Source organism: Herpailurus yagouaroundi, unplaced genomic scaffold (assembly GCF_014898765.1).
Source record: "Herpailurus yagouaroundi ecotype Mexico unplaced genomic scaffold, PumYag 29, whole genome shotgun sequence".
NCBI lineage: Eukaryota > Metazoa > Chordata > Mammalia > Carnivora > Felidae > Herpailurus > Herpailurus yagouaroundi.
The window spans coordinates 15281791-15305624 of NW_024412377.1; the positions used below are offsets into that span (position 1 = coordinate 15281791).

The 23834-nt window shown below is 37.3% G+C and overlaps 1 protein-coding gene and 1 pseudogene across 8 annotated transcripts in view; both read right to left on the reverse strand.

Annotated features, from left to right (window-relative positions):
- Positions 1–23834, reverse strand: part of CDH18 (cadherin 18) — a 1020275-nt gene that overhangs the window by 214517 nt on the left and 781924 nt on the right. For all 8 annotated transcript variants that reach the window (XR_005796617.1, XM_040494419.1, XM_040494422.1 and 5 more), the window contains one exon: positions 14413–14532. Coding sequence is in view for 7 of the 8 variants with exons in the window: in XM_040494419.1 (XP_040350353.1) it covers positions 14413–14532 (120 nt within the window). In the remaining variant the exon portion in view is untranslated. The remainder of the gene's footprint in view (positions 1–14412; positions 14533–23834) is intronic.
- LOC121042998 (chromobox protein homolog 3-like) lies at positions 3098–4786 on the reverse strand (annotated as a pseudogene).

Genomic DNA, 23834 nt, shown 5'->3' on the forward strand with positions numbered 1-23834 from the left:
TTTATGGTATACAGCAAAAGTAGTTTTAAAAAGAAGCTCATAAAGATAAATGCTTACTTCAATAAAAAGATAAACTTCAGACAAACAAACAAACAAACAAAAAACACCTAACTTTATACCTCAAGGAACTAGAACAAGAACAAAGCCCAAAGATAGGAGAAAGAAGAAAATAACAATGGTCAGAAGAGAAAAAAAATAGACACTAAAAATAGAAAAAAAAATCAGTGAAACTAAGAGCTGGATGAGAAATGAAAAAAGGAGGTGTTACAACTTGATGACACAGAAATACTAATGATCATAAAGACTACTATAAAAATTATATGCCAAAAAATTGACAACCTACATGAATAAATTTGTAGAAACATACAATCTACCAAGCCTGGACCATGAAGAAATAGAAAATGTGAACATGTCAATTTCTACTAAAAAGGTTGAATGAGTCATCAAAAACCTCCTAACAAAAGTCCAACACCAGACATCCTCACTGAAAAGTCCACCAAAAATTCAAAGAAGATTTAATACCAATCTTTCTCAAACTCTTCTCCAAAAACTAAAGAGAGAATGCTTCCAAACTCATTTTACACCCGCATTATCCTTGGACAAGGACCTCATTAGAAAAGAAAATTATAGGCCAATATCCCTAAAGAATATAGATGCAAAAAACCTCAAGGAAATATTAGCGAACCAAATTTAGCCATACATTAAAAAAGAATCACACACCATGATCGGTGGGATTTATTTCAGGAACGTCAGGATGGTTCAACATCTACAAATCAACTGGATGCGCTATAGTAACAAAATGAAAAATAAAAATCATGTGACCCTCTTAATAGATGCAGAAATAGCATTTAACAAAATTCCACTTTGATTTATGGTTAAAAACTCAACAAAGTAGACATGGAGGGAACATACCTCAACATAAAAAATGCCACATATGACAAAACCACAGCTAACTTCACATTTGTTACAAGGTGGAAGAGGGTCAGTAATCTATCTTCCAGATTGAGAAGCCACTTTATTATAAAAAACAAACAAACAAACAAACAAAAAAACAAAACCAAGCAAGCCACTCCATACCATTTACAGAGTTTTATTCAAGGTGACTTGCTGATGGGCATAAGTGAGCCGACAGATGATTCCGAGCGCTACCCAGCCATTTTCAGTTCCTATCTGGATCTTAATCCCCAGCCTTTATGGAATGAGGGGCATGGTGGTGAGATCACAGGGCAGTTCACTAAAGCTGCACCATCTGTGTGCGAGAGGGTAGCTCTACCAGTAACCTCATGGGGCAGCATCTGTGGGCCAGAGTAGAGAGAAGGACACAGGGTCTAAGATAGAGTCTGTGTGGTCAGGACTCCTACACTCCACCCCCAACATCGTTACGGCCACAAGTGATTTCTCATTTTGTCATTGCCACAAGCCCCAGCCAAATCTACATCTAATTCACATCTCACATCTATTATTAATACCCTCAGGACCTGTACTTTTTTTCCCTTGCCTTTGAGAAAGCCTCTTGTTGGTTAGCATGCCAATTCTATTAGCTTCCCATCTTTTTGTTGTTGTTTTGTTTTGTTTTAAAGAAATATAAAACTATTGGCCATGGTCTACCGGTATTTACAATAAAGTAAAGAGTATACAGCTGAATAATATTCTGACTACAAACTTCCTGTTTTTCCTGGTTTCTGCTGAACGAGTAACTCAAATACTGAGAAGATTAAGCTGACAATAAGGTATGTATTGGGGTAAAGAAAAAACATGAAGGTCAAGAGTTTAGATCACAGAGGTCTGTCCCCCCATTTATTTTTTAATTTATTTTTTTTTTAAATTTAATGTTTATTTATTTTGGGGAGAGAGAGACAGAGAGTGAGTGAGGGAAGGGCAGAGGGAGAGGGAGACACAGAATCCGAAACAGGCTCCAGGCTCTAAACTGTCAGCACAGAGCCCAATGCGGGGCTTGAACCCACAAGCAGTGAAATCATGACCTGAGCTGAAGTTGGATGCTTAACCCACTGAGCCATCCAGGTGCTCTTTGTCCCCCCATTTATTCCAGCAGGTGCTAAATTGCCAGCATCTCTCTCTGACCATCTGATTATGATCAGGTTTCCATGAACAAGTCTTCAACATTCCATGCATCATGACCTTCTTTTAGTCAATGCAGCACAGGGATTTCAACTTCTTGAAAAGGAATGGTTGACTAGAAAGAACCTTTAAATGTCCATTTAACTAAGTTTTTTTTTTACCTACTTAAAACACACCAGGACTTGTCTAGTTTTCTCATTTAGGTGGGGAGATTGTTGGTAGTGATAAAATTTTCCTTTCGGGGATCTTGCCAACAAACTTGCATTTGTGTGACTGTAGACATGATTTCCGATATGGCTGCTTTCAAATTTCCAAGTTTAATTGCTTACATCATATTTAAATTGCCCAATTAATTGCAAAATTTGAAAGGTTAATGCTTCAGGAAAAATTTCAGTGTAAGTGATATATTTCTTAGGTTGCTGAAAATGATGGCGTCCCAGAAACATGGGATTATCCATGGTTATAAAATGCTGTTTTTATTTGGGGGAATGTTAAAAGAAAAGAAAAAAAGAAAACCATTTATGTATGTATTTTAAGTATACACACAAAAACCCCCCAAATAAACAAAAAACCCAAAATGGTCCTCAGGCATATAGGAGTTAAAGACAAATTCTGATTGAGTAACAACTATGAAGGTTTGTTCAATTTTTAGAAAAATATTTAGAAAAGGTGTTCTCTAAAGTAGGGGAATAATATCTGGTCTCAAATATTATTTTCTGATAAAGGAAGCAACTACAGAAAGCTTTTATTTGTTCAAAGTAACCAGTGCTATAGATGCAAAAACCCCCAACAACTCTCCCAATACTATTTCAAAACACACATATCTAACTTGATTTTTCATTTGAATGTTATCTATTCACACTAATAAATCAAGAAAAACAATACCCAGATTACCTATATAATATATACATATATATACATATACATATATATACATATACATATATACATATGTATACATATGTACATATACATATATATATAATATATATTCATACATAAAAAGCAACACAAACAATTACTGAACCTCATCCTCTGGACAAGAATGCCAAGTTAGTCTCTCTTCACAAAAAAGCAATTACAATCGGAGGACACTTCGTATCTGCCTCTTTCTCCACCACCGTCTGCCTCATCTGAATCTTTCCACTTCATGAGAAACATTAACTCTCCGCTGCTGTCTGTGCACCAATTATTCGTTCAGGATCAAGACCTCTGGCAGAGCCTCTTGGTTTATCAGTAGCATCTCTTTTCTTCTTGGATTTGCTATCATCAGATTCACGGTCAGATAACGATTTTCTTTTTGCACCATCTTTTTCTTCACCAGCTTTTTGAGAATTAAGAAATGCTTCAATTAACTCTGAACAATCTAAATTTTCTTCAGGTTCCCAAGTACTGTCAGCATCTGTAACTCCCTTCCACTTCAGGAAATACCCCACCTTTCCATTCACTACAGGTCAGTCAGTACTTTTTTCACCACGAATTCATCAGGCTCTACCTTTTCTACTTTTTAACTCTTTCCATTCCGCTTCTTCCCCATTTTTTTTTTGCAATGTAGTTTTATTGGAGGCCATTTTTTTATTGCAGACTTGAAGAGCTATTATTCTCCGCCTCCAAGCTGCTCCAGGTCCCAGGTCTCAGCTTCCCATCTCAACCGAGGAATATGAGGGTCTTAGTATCTTGTCTGATGGGCAATATAAGGTCTCCCACAATCCTATTAAACCAAAAAAGTCTGTAATTCCTTTACCATTTTAGGGACTGGGAAGGCTTGCATTTCAATCCATGACAGCCTTAGGCATCACTTTTGTGCTATCTGATCAGATAATGCCCAGAAACTTTACTGATTGGCCTGGACCACGGAACTTGCTGGTATTTACCTCCCACAATGTGACTTTAAGTCATGTTACAGTCACTCCTGTAATGGCACAGCTGCTGAGACAGAAAGGATGAATCATCCCAAGTTATGCAACCTGAATTCATTTGCCATTGTAGTTTAGATCGAGATCCTGTAGAACATCTACGCCCGGAATATACTAAGGAATGGGAGAAATATGCACTAGAGAACAGTGGGGAGGAAGCCTGGTGATCTGTAGGTAGAGACTAGTTCCTCAGACCTTAATAATTTTTCCCCTGCCACCATGAATAGACTTTATTTCTCCCTATGCACACACAGATAGCTGTGCATTCAGCTCTAGTTGCCTAGTAGGGCTACTTCAGTCTGTTAGTGCAAGACTAATAAATAGTTAATTCCACATGGGACCGCTGGTTGCCCCCAACTGCACGCACTAGAGGACAACACTGGGCCTAATCCCTATTCTCTAGGGGTCTGGGGTATCTACCCTTGAAATTCCTCCATCAGTGGAAGAGTAATTTGGTGACACATCGGGGTTTTTTGAGCCTTCCTTCAAGGGAATAAACTGCTTTCCTTTGGGCAACTCCTTCCATAGGTTTAGAAAGACCAGACTGGGTTGTCTGTTTATATTTTCTTTTGAGGTCCAAGACAGCATTAGATCTTGCCACCACGGTTTACAAGAGACCTTGATGGGCCCCATCATCACCATTTTATCATCAGTAAAGTAATTTGTTTTTCAATTATTTCCCTCATTATGGATTCTCTCCATTTCAGTGAAGTTAGTCACCATAGCTCCTACTGTAACAACAGGCGCAAGATACTGAAGTCCTGTACCATGCCCCTGGGGCTCACTTTAAGATAGAGTCTTCCATACTAGAGGAAAACAATTCTTTGTCTAGGCTTCTAGAATTCGGAGTGCAAATGGCATGATTCATTGCCATTTGTTTGTTTGTTTTTTTTTTTATGTCTATTTATTTTTGAGCCAGACACAGATCACAAGCTAGACACAGAGGAACAGAGAGAGAGGGAGATATAGAATCCAAAGCAGGCTACAGGTTCTGAGCTGTCAGCACAGAGCCCGACCCAGGGCTCAAACTCACAGACTGCGAGATCATGACCTGAGCCGGAAGTCAGGCGCTCAACTGTCTGAGCCACCCAGGCGCCCCTTGTTCCTGTTGAAAGTATAATTTCTTTTAGTTCTTCCATAGAATTCCAGCGATACAGAGGGGAGAACACAGCCCCTTCACTAGGCCAGGTTATCTTGATGCTCGCATTTACCTATTCGATCAGATTAGCTAAGCACCTGCTATTCTCACCCATGCCTGGGGTATATAGTTTTTGTCACAAGGGAGGTCCAGCAGTGGCGAGGCCGTTGTTAACATCTGAAATGCATTTAACATAAGACCGTCTCCTGCGGTATCCAAAAGTGGTAACACACAACTCTGCCCTTTTGCTTAAAGTGCCTGTTAGCTCCACCCATTCAGCTACAGAATGTTCCCTCATTGTTTTCTGACTAGTAGGAATTTCTTCTCAGTTATTCCCAGGCTCATGAGTGGGCTGGGTCTTTGTTTGAATCAAAATTCCTTCCTGGAAATCATTTTCTTCCTCTTGATAGGGAAAAAGTCTGTTATAAGCTGGCCGACAGGACTCATAGGTGAATTCCAGCCCCTGCCTGAAGACTCCCCTTCCGGGTTCTTCTTCCCACCCTGCTTGCCTCTGGGGCCAAATTGCTACTAATGAGGAATGTAGAAGTAACAGACTATAAGTTGTCCCCTCTGCTATGCTCCGGGCTCAGACCTCTGGAGAAGGATCTCCCCTGAGCCCACAGGTGTAAAATAAACCTCCTGCCTTCCAAGATCTCTGCGTGCCGCTTGGTTCTGCTGGGTGATCCAGACCAGTTTCTGTAACACTCCATGATAATATCCTCATCAGAGGAGTCATTACCCCAGGGATCTCATGATTTCCAGTCCCAGTTCTCCTGAGATATAACAGTTCTCTCTCTAGTGTGTGGTAATTTGTGCCCATACACCTTACATGCCATAATTTCTAACCGTTCCTCCTGCCTTTGAATTCTTTTGGACATGAGGTCTGTATTAGAGGAACATGCAGCTTGTATGTCCTTTCCAGAGCCAATGCTTCTTGGATCTGTTCCAATGCTCTCCTTACTCATAATTCCTTTTTTGTGGTGAATCTTAAGGCATGGGGCAATGGCCAAGCTGTGGTTGCAATAGCTTGATCACTTTCCCTTCTCTACTGCTTTTTCCCTACTATTTTGAATAGAGTATCTAACAATCCCTTAGGTGTTTGGGGGGGGGTGCCATACTGGTCCTAAATGCCCAGAAATCCTGACCAAGATTCCCCACATGGAGGTGGCTGGCCAACCTGGTTTTCCCCTACATGTAAAGGGCTCCCCGGCGCCCCCCCCCCCCCCGCCCCGCCTTGCTCACCCTGGGCATGACAAGGAGCTTTAGCCTGGCCTGGTCTTTTTACTCATGCTTGTTTTCTTTTCCAGTATCTTGCTAAGTATGCAAATTATTACAAGTTGGAGGAGGGCCAGACTGAGAAGATAGTTTGATACCAAAAAACCAAGCAAGCCATTCAATAATACTATGCAGAGTTATATTCAGGGTAACTTACTGATGGGGCAATCAGGCAGTTAGATGACCCAGAGCAGCTACTCTCAGCCCCTATTCTCTGTTGCTACCTGGGCCTTAACCCCCAGTCCTTAAGGAATTATGGCCATGGTAGTGAGGTCACAGGGTAGTTACGTGAGTCTGTGCCATCTGTGGGTCAGAGGATCTCCATTACTTATCTAAAATGGCATCATCTATGCACCAGAAGGAGAAAACAAGATGGAAGGCCAAAGGTGAACTCAGTGTTCTCGGCACTTCTACAATACTCAACAGGAAAAAGCTACAACCTTTTCCTCTCATACTAGGAGCAAGACAGGGGTACCCACTCTCACCATTTTTATTCAGCATGGTACTAGAAGTCCTAACCAGGGCAATTATGCAAGAAGTAAAAGGCATCCAAATTGGAAAGGAAAAAGTAAAATTGTTACTATTTGCAGATGAAAAGCTGTTATACATAGGAAACCCTAAAGACTCCAACAAAATGGTTAGAACTAATAAAAGAATTCAGTAACGTTGCAGGGTAGAAAATCAATATGCAAAAATCTGTTGCATCTCTATACTGTAATGACAAAGTCAGAAAGAAAAATTAGTAAAACAAACTCTTATAATTGCATCAAAAAGAAGAAAATACTTAGGAATAAATTTAACCAAGGAGGTAGAAGATCCATACACTAAAAACTCTAATTAGTGAAAAACATAGAAGGAACAAATGAATGCAAATACATTTCATTATATAGCTTAGAAGAATCAATATGTTAAACTATACATCCTATCCAAAGGACGAATCTATAGATTCAGTGCAATCCCTACCAAAATTCCAGTGGCATTTTTCATAGAAATAGAACAGACAATTCTAAAGTTCATAAGACCCAAAATAACCAAAGCAATCTTTTAAAAAATTTTAAAGTTTATTTATTTTTGAAAGAGAGAGAGAGAGAGAGAGAGAGAGAGAGAGAGAGAGAGAGAGAGATTAAAAACACAAGGCGGGGACTCAGAGAGAGAGGGAGACACAGAATCCTAACCACTCAGCACAGAGCCCAATGTGGGGCTCAAATCCATGAACCACAAGATAATGACCCGAGCCAAACTACATTATAAAGCTATAGTAACCAAAACAATATTGTAATGACATAAAAACAGACATATAGATTTGTGGAACAGAATAGGGAGCCTACAAATAAATTCACACATATATAGTCAATTAATACATAACAAATAAGCAAAAATATGCAATGGGGAAAGGACAGTGTCTTCAATAAATGGGGTTTGGAAAACTGGACAGCCACATGCAAAAGAATGAATTTGGACTGCTTTCTTACAGCATACACAAAAATTAACTCAAAATGAATTAAAAAGATGAACATAAGACCTGAAACTACAAAACTTCTAGAAAAAAACATAGGCCATATCTTTCTTGACATAGGTCTTGGCAATGATTTTTTTTTTTTGACTCTGACACAAAGATAAAAGCAACAAATGCAAAAACAAACAAGTGAGACTACACCAAACTATAAAGCAACTGCACAGCAAAGGAAACCATGACAAAATGAAAAGGTAACCTATGGAATGGGAGAAAATATTTTCAAGTCCTATGTCTGATAAGGAGTTAATATTCAAAATACATGAAGAACTCATACAACTCAATAGCAAAGAAAAAGCCAAACAATCCAATTAAAAAATGGGCAGAGCACATTTAAAAGTTGCTAGGAGAGTCCATCTTGAAAATTCTCATCACACACACACAAAACAGCTGCAACTTATTACGGTGATGGATGGTGACTTAATAGTGGTCATCATTTCCCAGTGGACACAAGTGTCAAATCATTATACTGTACACCTAAAACTAATATAATGTGTTTTAGTGATACTAATTTTTTAAGTGGGCAGAAAACCTGAATATTTTCCCAAACATGATATACAGGTGGCCAATATACAGGTGGCCAAGATGTACAACATCACTAATCATCAGGGAAATACAAATCAAAACCACAATGGGCTATCACCTCACACCTCTTAGAATGAATGTTATCAAAAAGACCAGAAATAGGGGCGCCTGGGTGGCGCAGTCGGTTAAGCGTCCGACTTCAGCCAGGTCACGATCTCGCGGTCTGTGAGTTCGAGCCCCGCATCAGGCTCTGGGCTGATGGCTCGGAGCCTGGAGCCTGTTTCCGATTCTGTGTCTCCCTCTCTCTCTGCCCCTCCCCCGTTCATGCTCTGTCTCTCTCTGTCCCAAAAATAAAATTAAAAACGTTGAAAAAAAAATTAAAAAAAAAAAAAAAAGACCAGAAATAAGTTTTGGTAAGAATGTAAACAAAAGGGAAGCCCTTTATGCTGTCGGTGTGAATGTAAAATTGGTACAGCTTCTATGTAAAACAGGATAAAGTTTCCTCTAAAAGCTAAAATTAAATCTATCAGATGATCCAGCAATTCTACTTCTGGATATTTATAAAAAAAAAAAAAACACCAAAAACATTCATTTGAAAATATATATGTATATTTGAAAATATATATATATATTCACTGCAACATTATTGACAAAGGCCAAGATACGGTAACATCTTAAGTATCTATCAACGGATGAATGGATAAAGAAAATGTAATGTATATATATGCAATAAAATAATATACTGAAATATTAGGCATGAAAAAAGAATGAACATTTGCCATTTGTAACATATATATATGTATATATATGTATATATGTGTTTATATATGTGTGTGCGTGTGCATATATATTTATATGTGTATATATGTACATATATATGCACACACATACAATAAACCAATATACTTAAATATTTGTCGGTCATGAAAAAAGAATGTACTCTTACCATTTGTAACATATATATGTGTGTGTGTGTGTGTGTGTGTGTATACACACACATACAATAATACAATATACTGAAATATTTTTCAGTCTTGAAAAAAGAATGAAATCTTGCCATTTGTAACAGCACAGATGGACCTAGGCGGCAGTAGGAGAGTTATCTGACGTCTATACTGTACATAGTTTACTTACTACATCTTGATGGCAGTTAAAATTATTTTTCACATATGCATATTCAGTGGCGTGTCAGAGAAAATGATCTTTGGTTCTATTCTCTGATTCCCCCCAAATATCAACAATTAATGTACCTTTTGATATTCGAGTCAGTGTGAACAATCTCCTTTTCCAGCTTAGTATTGGCAGTGGAACTGAAAATGACTCCTTAAATACAGAAAGCACTGCGCTCTCTCTCTCTGGACCATGTGTCCTGGGTTGAGAGGAATAAAAGTCGTCTAGGAGCTCCATGTCTACGCCTGTGTGGGAAGTGCACAGTGCTGGGAAGGGGATTTACCGGTCTGCAAAGCTCGTTTCACAAAAGTCCAGGTATCAGCACTGCATGTGTTTGCACATAAAAAAATTACTCAGAGTGACTTCACTGCCAGGCTTTCGCTCACCAGTTTTTCCCATGCGACTTTCACCTTGTGTGCTCATTGTCCCACGATTACAAGACAGTTGCTGTACCCCCAGGGATTATGCATATGTGTAAATCCAGAAGGTGGGAAAACAAACGACGAAGCATTGGCACCTATATAGAGATATCAAAAAGCCTCTAGTGGTGTTTCTTTTATAGCTCACTGGCTAGAAGTGTGTCACGAGAGCAACAGGGAGGCTGGGAAATCAAGCTTCTTAATTGAGTATGCTGCTACAATGAGCAAAGTTAGAATTCTAATAGGACCAACAAAGTGGGAAATTGTTATTGAGTGAACCACCACTGGTGTCAACTATTTCTTAAATGCTATCTAAAATGAACTTCTTGTGTTAAACCCCATACACTCTTACACTTTCAGGAACTTCTTAGAACTCTTCTCTAAAAAAAATAAAGTGATACATAATTTCTTTCAGTAATTAGGAAACATGACACAGTTCTGAATTAATGCATTAGTTTTTCTCTAAAGAAAATTCTTCAGCACTAGGCTCACTATTTTTGTCTATGTGCAGCTAATTGTAGGAAATGATTTAAAAATGTATCTACAACTATTTGTGCAATTATTATTGTTGTTATATCAATTACAGAGGGCTATTGGATGAGACAAATTGACAAAATATATTCTACTATGGACAAATTTTCTCATTTTGCAGTTTTTTTGGACCATAAATTAAATATTTTAACTGCTTGGCTATCGATAAGCAAAATATCGCGTTTGGGAAAATAAAGTCATTCTCAAGTAGAGTTTCATATGGAATTCTGCAAAATTAACATTGAAATTCATAAAACTTTTAAAGATGCTTTACATCTTTTATCCAAATATATAGTGATCTTCCACAAGCAATTTTTTGTTCATTGTTAAAATAAAATAAAATTGAAAAGGTTAAATAGAAACAAAGTTGCTGATGACTTTAATTACATCATGCACACTGGAGAAACTATGTTGAGAGCCTTGTTCAATTACATCCTAAGAAACTCACTGAGGCCTTCCCCTGAGTGCATTTTTATAGCTGATTGATTTCTGCTACAAGATGTTAAGGAAAGGTCTTTTTAGAGAATCAGAGCTTTTGTGGGTCAGGACTTGTGCATTAATGACAATTGTTTCCTGGACAGCATGTCACTTTATCTCATCTAGAGACACTATTTTCAGCTGGGACAGTCATTTCTAAGGATAAAATGTTGGTTATTTTCACATCTAACTTACTTCCTTTTATTTATTTTTTTAACTTACTTTCTTTTAAATTGTCATCCCACATTTTCTAAAAGTATATTTTTCTTAATAAGAATACTTAAAAAACTTTCTTTAAATGCCTGAAAAATGTAATTTAGCGATATATAATATGTAGAATTCACATTTTGTATAGTTAATGTGGACTAAAAATTCTTTCAAACAATTTTTTTTTTCCTGTTTCAGTTAAGACTATTTCAAACCCTTGTGATGGCACACTATGCAATTTTGGAAATTCTTTTTAATCTTAAAAAAAAAGTGGGACATGGGGAACCTGGGTGGCTCAGTTGGTTAAGTGTCTGACTTCAGCTCAGGTCATGATCTTACAGTTTGTGAGTTCAAGCCCTGCATCGGGCTCTGTGCCAACAGCTCAGAGCCTGGAGCCTGCTTTGGATTCTGTGTCTCCCTGTCTCTCTGACCGTCCACCACTTGCACTCTGTCTCTCTCTCAAAAATAAATAAACATTTTTTTAAAAGGGGAGGGACACTAGAAATTGACTACCTACCTATATCTTTCCTAGGACTGGGCTAAGAACATTGCATGAAGTTTCTCATTGGATTTAGTTGTTATTCTGAATTTCTATGCAAGTACACAGGGGCATATAATTTAAGTCACTTAACCAATTTATTATGATATTATGTAACATCCTAGGATTTGGTCATGAAGTATCCTTAAATCATTCTGGAATAAACCTTAGTATTTTAGAAAAATAACAGTTATGAATTACTGCACTATACTATATTATTTACAGTATAACATCACTGTCCTCTTACATGTGGAATGTCTGTTATCAGTGCAGAAGTGTTTGAGAAAGATTTCAAGCCCAATGTCTACCCTTTTTTTAGCAACATGTAGCAGAAACCCTTTGATATCTAAAATGCTGTAAAAGTGTTGAAAAGAAAAGAATATCTAGTATGCTCCTTGTATATAATTAAAAGGTAGGCTTTTTTAGTCTCATTTTTTATGTGCCTGCAAATTAAACATAGAATTTAACAACAGAAATGTTCTGAAATGTTATATTTTTCTTTGAAATATTCATTATTTATTGGGTAAAAATATATGAAGGCTGTGTGAAAATTGACTCAACTCGAAATATAAGTACATCTATATTAAACCAGATAACTCTTCTAATAGTTTTTGTTAGGAGTGGTAAAAACTCATGAGAATCACTCATAAATAGATGCCATTCTTGACTATTGCTGATTTTTTATTTTAAAAAATAAAATATTTTTATTTATATTTTTAAGCTTCTTTATTTGTATTGAGAGAGAGAAAGAGAGATCATGAATGGAGGAGGGACAGAGAGAATGGGAGAGAGAGAATCCCAAGCAGTCTCCGTGCTGACAGCACAGAGCCCAATGCAGGGCTCGAACCTATGAACCATGAGCTTATAACCTAAGCCAAAAGCAAGAGTCGGATGCCTACCTGACTGGGTCCCCCAGACCTCTCAAGAAGTTGCTTATCTGATACTTATTTTAGTTCACATTGTATTATTATTATTTTTTAATTTTTTTTCAACTTTTATTTATTTTTGGGACAGAGCATGAACGGGGGAGGGGCAGAGAGAGAGGGAGACACAGAATCGGAAACAGGCTCCAGGCTCTGAGCCATCAGCCCAGAGCCCGACGCAGGGCTCGAACCCACGGACCGCGAGATCGTGACCTGGCTGAAGTCAGACGCTTAACCGACTGCGCCACCCAGGCGCCCCACATTGTATTATTTTTTTATCATCTCCTGATTTTTAGTTTTTACCTCATTTTATTATATATTTATTTTATAATTATAATGCATATAATACAAGGATCTACTTGTATGTATGTATTCTGCTTTTACCTAGCTCTGAACATATTCTTCATTATTTTCTTCATAAATTATAATAACTAAGGGGTTAACAGTATGCCCGAGATCCATTATTGTCCCATATACTTATGGGTTGGAGCACACCGGGGGAAGAAAGAAGACAAATAACCTGGTGGAATTCTCTTGAAAACATGATCCTGACAATACTCTTAGCATTCAAATGGTATTAGTTACTGGGAATGCGCTAGCATCTTTTCAGTTGGATGTACCTCATCTAAGATAGTGGTAAACAAACCTGAGATGCATAAACTTATGAAGCAGGGTCCCTTAAAAAATGTTTTGTATGCCATGTAATTATGTGAGTATAAGGGGATATTACAACCAAACATAGCTTTCTTCTGTGTTAGTTATGTGGCTGTGTCCATTACTTCTTGATAATCCCACATGTTAATCTGATTCAGGATGAATCTAATGTAACTAGAAAGGATTTAGGAACCTCTGGAATATCCTGGATCTCTCTCTTCATCTGTGCCTCATTACTATCTTTAAACTATGAGTAAAATGTGAAACTCATTTCTTACTGGACATTTGGCTACATTCGAAATCGATGTATGTTTAGCACATTTTTATTAACAAATTATTTGTCAATGGGGCCATGAACTTTTATGTGGTTTTTAGATTATGCTGCTGTAACATGATCCTATAATGCATTCCCATTTAGACATCACATAACATGATATCATTGTTTAGGACAGAAAAAGGAGAGGAGAGAGAGCAGAATACCTATTTTTCCTGAAAAAAAAAAAAAACACATTTTCTATGTTTTTGTCTTCACTCTCAGTTAATTTCTCTAATATAAGACAATATTTGAAGAGTGAAGAAATTTCCAACTACGAAAAAATGTCAGTTCTAGACACAGTAGTTCCCCCAATGTAATATATGACAACTTATGTGACAATCAAATTCAAATAAAATATGGAAACATCCAATGAATATTTACCCTTTTTGGCAAAGACTTAAAACTAATATGTAATTAATATAAAAATACACTTGAAAATCTCATTTGATGTAATACTCCACATTTGTTTTAAGCAGAGAGTAATTGTTGCAGGGATATGAAAAGATAAACTTTTTACTGGTATGGGTATAAATGACGGATAATCAAAATATTAAGAAAAACAGTTATTTTATCTTCAATGATTCAGTTACCTCATTTTAGAAAAAGTGAGGGCACTTTAAAATGTGCTAAAATAACAATTCCGATGTACGAGAGTACACAGGGATAAAAATATTGGTTTCTTTTTTATTTTAGCACACATCTGCACATAAATTGCACATAGATGCACTAACCTGTTTTAGGGTCTACGGAGAAGTAGGGCTGTCCCTGGAGAATACTATAAACCACCCGCGCACTGTTTCCATAGGTAGGGTCATCTGCATCAGTAGCTGTCACCTGTAGAACAGAGGTACCTGTGAATTCAGGAAAACAAATTTTAGTGTGTGGTAACATTTAGCACATGCTCTGTACACAGAAAAAGGTTATTCTTCAATACCTATGGAATGCTATAAGAGACGTATCCTACTAAATTTAATTCTTGGATTTATCTATCAAACCTGTCCCTTGCTTTTTTCCCATGACCACAACTGTACCAAATGAGAGGCCGACATAGAATATTTGGTCTCCAACATTTTAACATAGTTCTTTCTGTGCTGTCAACACTGTGGAGAGCTTCCTCTGACACTCACATAATCGGGGTTGGGTTGGGTTGATGATCAAGGATCAAGCGGGTACGCAATGATGGGGTAAAGTTAAAGGTATGGTGAGGACATACGTTGCATGTTACATGATGATTCAGGAAATGGGAGGTGGGATGGTTTGTGATTAGGTTGGAATGTGAGTGAGTTGACATTGAATTATCAATGGCATCAAAACAGCACGTTCAAACCATTTTCATTCATTTATGCCCTTTTTATTTCTTACACAGACTATTAATGAGTCTCCTGACTGGTCTCCAAGGCTCAGTTTTCATTCCTTTAGATTCTTATAAACAGTACCAACCTAATCATCTTTCTACAATGAGTATCAAAATATGCCTATTTTGCTGTTTTTTTTTAATTAAAGTGTACTTTTTTAAAATTTTTTTATTTTTATTTTATTTTTATTTTATAAACTTTTTATTTTTATTTTATTTTTATTTTATTTTTATTTTTATTTTTATTATTATTTTATTTTATTTTATTTTATTTTATTTTATTTTATAAAATTGTTTATTTTTGAGATAGAGAGAGACAGAGCATGAATGGGGGAGGGTCAGAGAGAGAGGGAGACACAGAATCGGAAACAGGCTCCAGGCTCTGAGCTGTCAGTGCAGAGCCCCCGACGCGGGGCTCGAACTCACGGACCGCGAGATCATGACCTGAGCCGAAGTTGGACGCTTAACCGACTGAGCCACCCAGGCGCCCCTAAAGTGTACTTTAAAGTGTAACTTTAAAATATTGTATTTTGAGGTAGTAAAATTCGTGGATGAATTATGCTGGTTTCTTTTATGTTTATTAAAATACTGTTTGCATAATTAGATACATTTATATCATATTTTAGTTATTCCCAAATGAAAACTGATCTAGGAATAACAAGACAACCATCTATTAAGGGCTATGTAACATCACTGTAAAATTAGTGGGTGAAGAGCTCTCATTTATTCATAAAATGTACTTGATGAATCATCTAATAGTGCATACTTGATATTTTATTCTGCCTAACTGGAAAAGATTCCACTACTAATTCATGTTATGTAGCAAACAAAATATTTCCACAATCAAGTAAGCCTGTGTGCAATCCTGCATTCATTTTGGTCCTTGACTATGGAGGCACTGACAATTTTCAGTCTTTAATTTTAGTCATGACTTCAATTATTTAGGTATGGCACTTACTAAGGGTCAAATATCTGTTTAACGACAAAGATTTTACTTCCAAGTGGAAATGCAGATGCAACTTTAAGCAAAGCTTGTTCTTCAAGGGATACTAGAAAACTTAATAGAATTAGTCTGCCGTGTTCACCTGAGAATCCTTATTAGCAGATTATAAATGTATACGGACTTTTAACAATATGTTAGGATTCTGGCCTCTAAGTAGCAGTTTTACATTGAGATTATAAGTGGAAATATGGTAACTAGCTACGCATACTCAGAAGAGGAGGACTGTGTGATGTGTAAAAGTAATCTCTAAGAATGAAAAAACGCAGTGGTGACACTAAATGCGGCAAGAACACTCAGAAACTAGGTCACTTGTACACCGCAGGTGGAAGTGTACATTTAGCAGATTTCTATAAAATCAAACACACATTTACCACACAACCCAGCAAATTGTACTCTTGGGCATTGATGCTAAAGTAATGAAAATGTATGTTCACCTAAAACCGTGTTTGCAAATATTCATATATATTCGCAGCAACATTATTTGTAGTAGCCACAAACTGGAAACATCCCGGATGAACTCTACTGGGAAAAACAGCTAAAGAATTACTGTGCATTCATAGTATGGAATACTACTCAGCAATAAAAATAACACCCTGTTGATATATGCAACAAGGTGGATGAATCTTTAGGGGATTATACCTGGTGGGAAAAAAAAAAAAAAAAAAAAAAAACAATCCCAAAAGGTGACATATTGTAAGAATCTGTCCATTTCACATTCTTGAGTTGATGAAATTTTAGAAACTGATAATGGCTTAGTAGTTGCCAGTTTCAAGGAGAAGAGATGGAAGTAAGTGAGATTGGCATATAAAACAGCAACAGGAAGGATCCTCACAATGTTGGAACTGTTTAGTATTTTGATGATGGTGTGGCTACGTAAACATACACATTATGTGATAAATTACATAGAACTAAACATTCATCCAAGTAAAACTGGGGGGAAATCTAAATAAGATTTGAAGATCAAATAATTTCGACTACCTGGATATTTTGTATAGTTTTTCAAGATGATAATTTTGTATGTTATATCACTGAAAAAAACTGAGTTAAGGATACAAAGGATCTGTCCATATCGTGTTTTTTTGTTTTTAATTTTTTAATGTTTATTTATTCTTGAGAGAGAGAGAGAGAGAGAGAGAGAGAGAGAGAGAAGGGGCAGAGAGAGACGGAGACACAGAAATAGAAGCAGGCTCCAGGCTCCGAGCTGTCAGCACAGAGCTCAATGCAGGGCTCTAACCAATGAACCATGAGATCATGACCTGAGCCAAAGTTGGACCCTCAACCGACTGAGCCCCCAGGAGCCCCTGTCCATATCATTTCTAATGGCTGCATGTGAATCCATAATCTCACAATTAAAAGTTCAAATGAAAGACAAAATATTCCCTTGCTTCATGATATTCCACTCTTAGAAAGCCTTGTTTAGGCTTGTGTGGGCACCATGATTTTCCTCATTGCATCACTGCACGTCCTAGCTCCATTACACTTAGAGGAGTGAGTTTGTTCACTGCCTCTTTCACTCCTAGTTCTAATTATTAGTATGATGCTTATAGAGTGTTAATGAGTTTTTCTGTGATGTCACAAAATTCATTGAATACTTCATATTTATCTCTCCAACCTGTTCAGAGAATACCAATTTCCAAATAAATAAGTCTACAAATAAAAGTAGGTTTAGGAGCCATTTTTGTTGGAGCCACACTGAAAAAAAAAATTGAAATATGTAGTAAGTGCCCAGACAAGCTCTGTAAAAAGCCCACGATGTGGCTAACGTGTTATAAAATTATATCGGTCAAATCTTTGATCTGATAGGAAAAATACTGATCGCACCTGGCAGATAGGGGTTACTGAGATTCAGATAGGAGAGAAGAGTATAGATAGAAAGTATTAGAATAATAGTCATCTTTGGGGCACCTGGGTGGTTCAGTTGTTTAAGCGTCCAATTTTGGCTCAGGTCATGATCTCTGCAGTTGGTGGGTTCGAGCCCCACATCGGGCTCTGTGCAAACAGCTCAGGGCCTGAAGCCTGCTTCGGATTCTGTGTCTTACTCTCTCTCTGCCCCTCCCTAGCTTGTGCTCTCTCTCACTCTGTCTTTCAAAAATAAATAAACATTAAAAGAATTTAAAAAAATAGTCATCTTTTAAGGAGCCACACTTATAAAATCCTCAGGTTTTAAAATTTGCTCTGGCCTTGGAATAGTTATTCAGGTTTTAAACAGTTTTTAATGTCTTAAAAACAGTCCCCAGTCAACCATTCCATAGAGAAATCTGATAAAGACAAATTGTGCAAGATCACACCTCATTTGCGGTAATAGGCTGGGCCACCACATGACAAAAAAAAAAAAAAAAAAAAAAAAAAAAGAAAAAAATTCTTCTGCTTGGCTTAAAGTGTCTATAAAAGTTCAGTCTTGTTACATGAAAGCTGAAAGGCATGAATGGAGTGACAAGTGAAATAAAGAACAATAAGAAAAGGAGAAAGAAAAGAAAGAAAGGTAGCCTGCTGGTATTATGTAAGTGATGGTTTAAAGTAGCACCAAGAAATGAGCAGAGAAGGGATCCTGGGAAGAGAAAGCAAATATAATAACTTTACATCCTGGTCAAAATGTATGGTCATTAACAGTTATACACATCTCTATAGAGTAGGTCTCATAGGTGTTGGGCAATTCTAATGTGCATGAAGCAAGGGAGAGGAAATTACCTGTATCACTCTACTTTGGTGGCATCTGAAGGTATGAGGACACCACTCTGTATACACAGATTGCTGGCTGAAGGGAACACACGTATATGTACACCATATAGCCCAACCAAATATCAGCCTGCCCCTGATACAGTAAGGGTCAAAATAAATAGCGAGGATGGAAAATAAGTCCCTTGCCCAATTGTTCAAGGATTTCTTACAAGGAGAATTGGTAGGGAAGTTTCAGGCCCAAAGAAAAATATATACATATCTTACTTTCTTACGTATCTGAAACCTAGATGGCGACATTTTAAGAACATTAAGTGCTTTGGGGAGTTCTTTTACATTAGGAAAAAAAAAAACTTTTTTTTTTATTAAAAAATAGATAACCTAAAAAATAGAACCCTTCAGGGTGTCTGTTATGAGTTGAATTGGTTCCCTTCAACGTTCATGTGTTGAAGTTCTAGACTCCAGGACGTCATGGCCATCTTATTTGGAAATAGGGTCACTGTAGGCATAATTAATTAAGATAAAGTCCTACTACTCTAATACGACTGGTGTCCTTATAAAAATGAGGAATGTGGAAACACACAGAGTACTTTACATGAAGATGAAGACAGATATTGGGGTGATTCTTAAACAAGCACTGAAAGGAAAAATTTCCAGCAAAGCACTAGAAGCTGAAGGGGAGGCTTGGGACAAATCTCTTTCCAGTACTTTAGGAGGAAACATGACCCCGCTAACACTTTAGTCCTCAGACTTCTAGTTTTGAGAACAGGGAAACAAAATTTGTTTTGTTGTTTAAGTTGCTTGGCTTGCCAGTACTTTCTTACAGGAGCCTTAGCAAACTAATAAAATGTGTTACAGTGGCAGTGGGAAGAAATTACATTTATTCTCAGGATTTACAGGTGTTCTTTAACTGAATCTGTCAAAGAATCTACAGTTACAAGTCACAGATGCGCGCGCGTGCGCAAACACACACACACACACACACACACACACAAAGATGGTAATTCCCTATGCTATGTGATACCAGCTATATCATAAATGAGATACAATAAAAGTTATTCTCACAAGTTGATAAAATTAGGTAGAAATTAATGGTGTCTGACTTTTTTAAAACATTAGGCACTACTAGTGATATACTTTTTGGCATTTTTTAAGTAAATTAATGAGATATATTGGTTATGTTAATGAAGAGTTTTTCTTCCTGGTTAAAAAGAGAAAACAAATCAGTATTTATTCTAAGAAGAAGTATTTATCCCACATTGGACAATTCAATTCCTTTATTCATACTATGTCCCCCAATTATATGCATAGTGGAAAAATTATTCTTCTTTATAATGCTGTATTTCCAAATGAAAATATATGAAGTGATGACAAAAATTCCATTATTCTATAATATTAAAATAATCTATTTTTTCTAGAAATTATTATATATATTGGTCAATATATATTCAACTGGTAGCCCCTTCTGTTTATAACTGGCTTCCAATCAAAGAAAACTTTAAAAGTGCTTTATAAGCTTTAATTTTACAACTATTTCCTATTTAAAAAAAAAAACCACAAAAGCTTTTTAAAGCTTCGCTGGCTATTTAGTGTACAAAATTTTCATCTTAAATATTTCCTGTGGCACATACTTAACTGTTCCCATGCTAGGGATTAGTACCTTTCAGCTGATGTTTTATACAAATTTGAAAAAAAATAGATTAAAGTACATAAAAAAGCTTTCAAGATATCTTTTCTGCAATAAAATTTAAGCCTTGTTTCCTTTGGGAATTGCTTTGTGTCACTCTTTTCATTTGGTTTCTTTTTTGTACTACAGCTTTATAAATAGCACACATTTTAGAAAGTTACATATCAATGGAGAAGCAGAAAGAGTGGACTTTTTGAAAGTCTCTAAAGACCGATCTGAAATATTTAATAAGGCATTTTAATACAAGCATATATTCTCTGAGATTGCAAATCGTTATGCATGATTTGTCAGGGTTCACAGCTCTGTTAAAATATCAAGTGAATCAATGTTGAGAAAGAAGTCTGAGTAAAAATAAGCTAAGGATTTATGTAGGCAGAGAATCTCTCTGAAGGAATCTCTTAGGGCTTAATTCTCAGAAGATTTTTCCAGGGAGTGTGAAAAAGCAATAGTCATCAAGATACAACTAAAATTTCATTCTACACAGGAGGACTGTAATTTCACCAACAGAGCAATAACACAGGATTCTAGCCATTGTGTAATTTGATAAAGCTTTGAGTATTCACCCAGGAGTCATTGGATTTTTAAAAAATCCTTCTGCAAGAACACTTCTGAAACATCTGGTGCCAAAACAAAAATCACTATTGTAACTGTGTATTATTTTTTTTATTTTTAAAAAGTTTATATATTTATTTTTGAGAGAGAGGGGGGGAGAGAAGGAAGAGGAGTGTGAGTACGGGAGGGGCAGAGAGAGCGGGGGAGACAGAATCTGAAGCAGGCTCCATGCTGTCAGCTCAAAGCCTGACACAGGGCTCAAACCCAAAACAGTGAGATCATGACCTGAGCTGAAATCAAGAGTTAGATGCTTAATAGACTGAGCTACACAGGTACCCCTGTAACTGTGTATTTTAAATCATGGCCATCATAAGTTCTGTGTACTTTCTTTTTTTTTCCCCAACGTTTTTTTTTTTTTTTTTTTTTTAATTTATTTTTGGTACAGAGAGAGACAGAGCATGAGCGGGGGAGGGGCAGAGAGAGAGGGAGACACAGAATCGGAAACAGGCTCCAGGCTCCGAGCCATCAGCCCAGAGCCTGACGCGGGGCTCGAACTCACGGACCGCGAGATGGTGACCTGGCTGAAGTCGGACGCTTAACCGACTGCGCCACCCAGGCGCCCCTGTGTACTTTCAATTAGATCCCTTTTATGGAACAGCATAATGTGAAATTTCACATTATCCAAGTAAATTTTATTGTATATTCCTTAAAAAGAAAAATAATAATAATTCAGGAAATAACATGAATTTAGTACCAATTATATGAAAAACACTCTGCTCTATGACATTTAATTTAATTTTTTTAGGTTTCTTTATTTCTGAGAGAGAGACAGAGTGTGAGCAGGGGAGGGGCAGAGAGAGAGGTAGACACAGAATCTGAAGCAGGCTCCAGACTCTGAGTTGTTAGCACAGAGCCCGATGCGGGGCTCAAACCCACAAACTGTGAGATCATGATCTGAGCCGAAGTCGGACGCTTGACCCACTGAGCCACCCAGGTATCCCTCTGTCATTTAATTGAATAATTAGATCAATCTACTGAGAAAATTACATTTAATGCCATTTTACAGATGAGGGCATGGAGGTCCAAAAAGGTTGTGTAGCTGACATTTAGAAAAGGCGGAATTCAAGCCTGGTCTTATCTGTGTTGATATGTGACATTCTTTCCTCTACCATCTATTTCTCCAACCAGTCATGATGGAGTTTAATAGTTCCATTGAGTTCAATAGTTACAGTGTCTTCACCTTTGTGTGTGTGTGTGTGTGTGTGTGTGTGTGTGTGTGTTTGTGTGTGTGTGTGTGTGTGCATGTTTCCTTGATGGTATGCAATGGCCATCCAACTGCATGTATTTGGGGGAGAGGTAGCATTAAATTTCTACCCTCTGCTTACATGGTGAAAGGCCAAGTCAATAAAGACATCTTGTAACATAAAGATGTGTCTGGACTACTTAGCAGAAGTAATCTCCAGGTACTGACAATACTGCTGTGCCCTTCTAGAATCTTCCTTACCACCTAAACAAAGGTGGGGACTAGAGGAAAACTGCAATGCAGAAGGAAAGGTGTGCCTATTTCCATTCCGTCTACCTCCCCACCCCCCTCCCTCCCTCTTTCTGCTTAGGGTGGTATCTCTGGCAGTGTGCACTTCTGCAATGGTTTCAGCCCCCTCTGAGCTCCCTTCTTCCCCGGATCCATGCAACCAAAGCCCAGCTTCTAGGGTCAGGTAACACGACTCTTCTAGCCCTAGGGATACAGGACTCCTTCGCTGGTTGCCTGATGACCTGCAACTTCGTTGGTTTTTTACCTCTTTCATTTTTGTAACTTATTCCACGTATGTGATTCCTGCTCTTGATCTAATTAACAGTGGATTTTGTTTTCCTGCTTAAACTCTGCGTGATACATTCGGTATTAACGGGTCTCTCCCCAGCTACCTTGCATTGCTTTTCTGAGTAACGACTATACTTGACCAGATACAAAGGTTAGGTTCTGTACTCAATTCTAATACAGTGAGTACATTTGAATGAAAATCTGTGTTCTTTGCATTCAAACGTTAAATTAGTCAACATATGGGAATCTGACAAATATGTACTTCAGAGAGTTGTTCATTCTATGCAAAATAAAATTATGAGATTTTGAGAGAAAATTGTTTTTTGAAGTGGAGAAAATGTTCATATATGCATGAAAATTTAATATATATATACACACATAATTAAAAACTTCAATATTTCTCAAAGTGTTCACCAGTCGTTTCTTTAATTTAGCAGATGTGCTAATTAAGCTCATTGCACTGCTGTGGATTTAATATCAGTTTCTTAACAAACATTAGAAATTATATCTATAAATTGCTTTAATTTTCAGTGGAGAAAATTCTATTTGAAAAATAAAAAAAAAATTACTAAATTCAGCATTGTTCTGAATAGTGCTATATTATTTCAGGTGAATTTTCATTATATTAAATATTCATATATGCAAATGTATATATATTTTTAATTTAAAAAAATTTTTTTCAACGTTTATTTATTTTTGGGACAGAGAGAGACAGAGCATGAACGGGGGAGGGGCAGAGAGAGAGGGAGACACAGAATCGGAAACAGGCTCCAGGCTCCGAGCCATCAGCCCAGAGCCTGACGCCGGGCTCGAACTCACGGACCGCGAGATCGTGATCTGGCTGAAGTCGGACACTCAACCGACTGCGCCACCCAGGCGCCCCTATTTTTAATTTTAGAGAGAGAGCACAAGCAGGGAAAGTGGACAGAGGGAAAGAGAGAGAACCTTAAAGTAGGCTCCACTCTCAGGGAAGAGCCCAACGTGGGGATTGATCCCATGACCCTGGGATCAAGACCCGAGCCCAAATCAAGAGTCAGATGCTCATCTGACTGAGCCACCAAG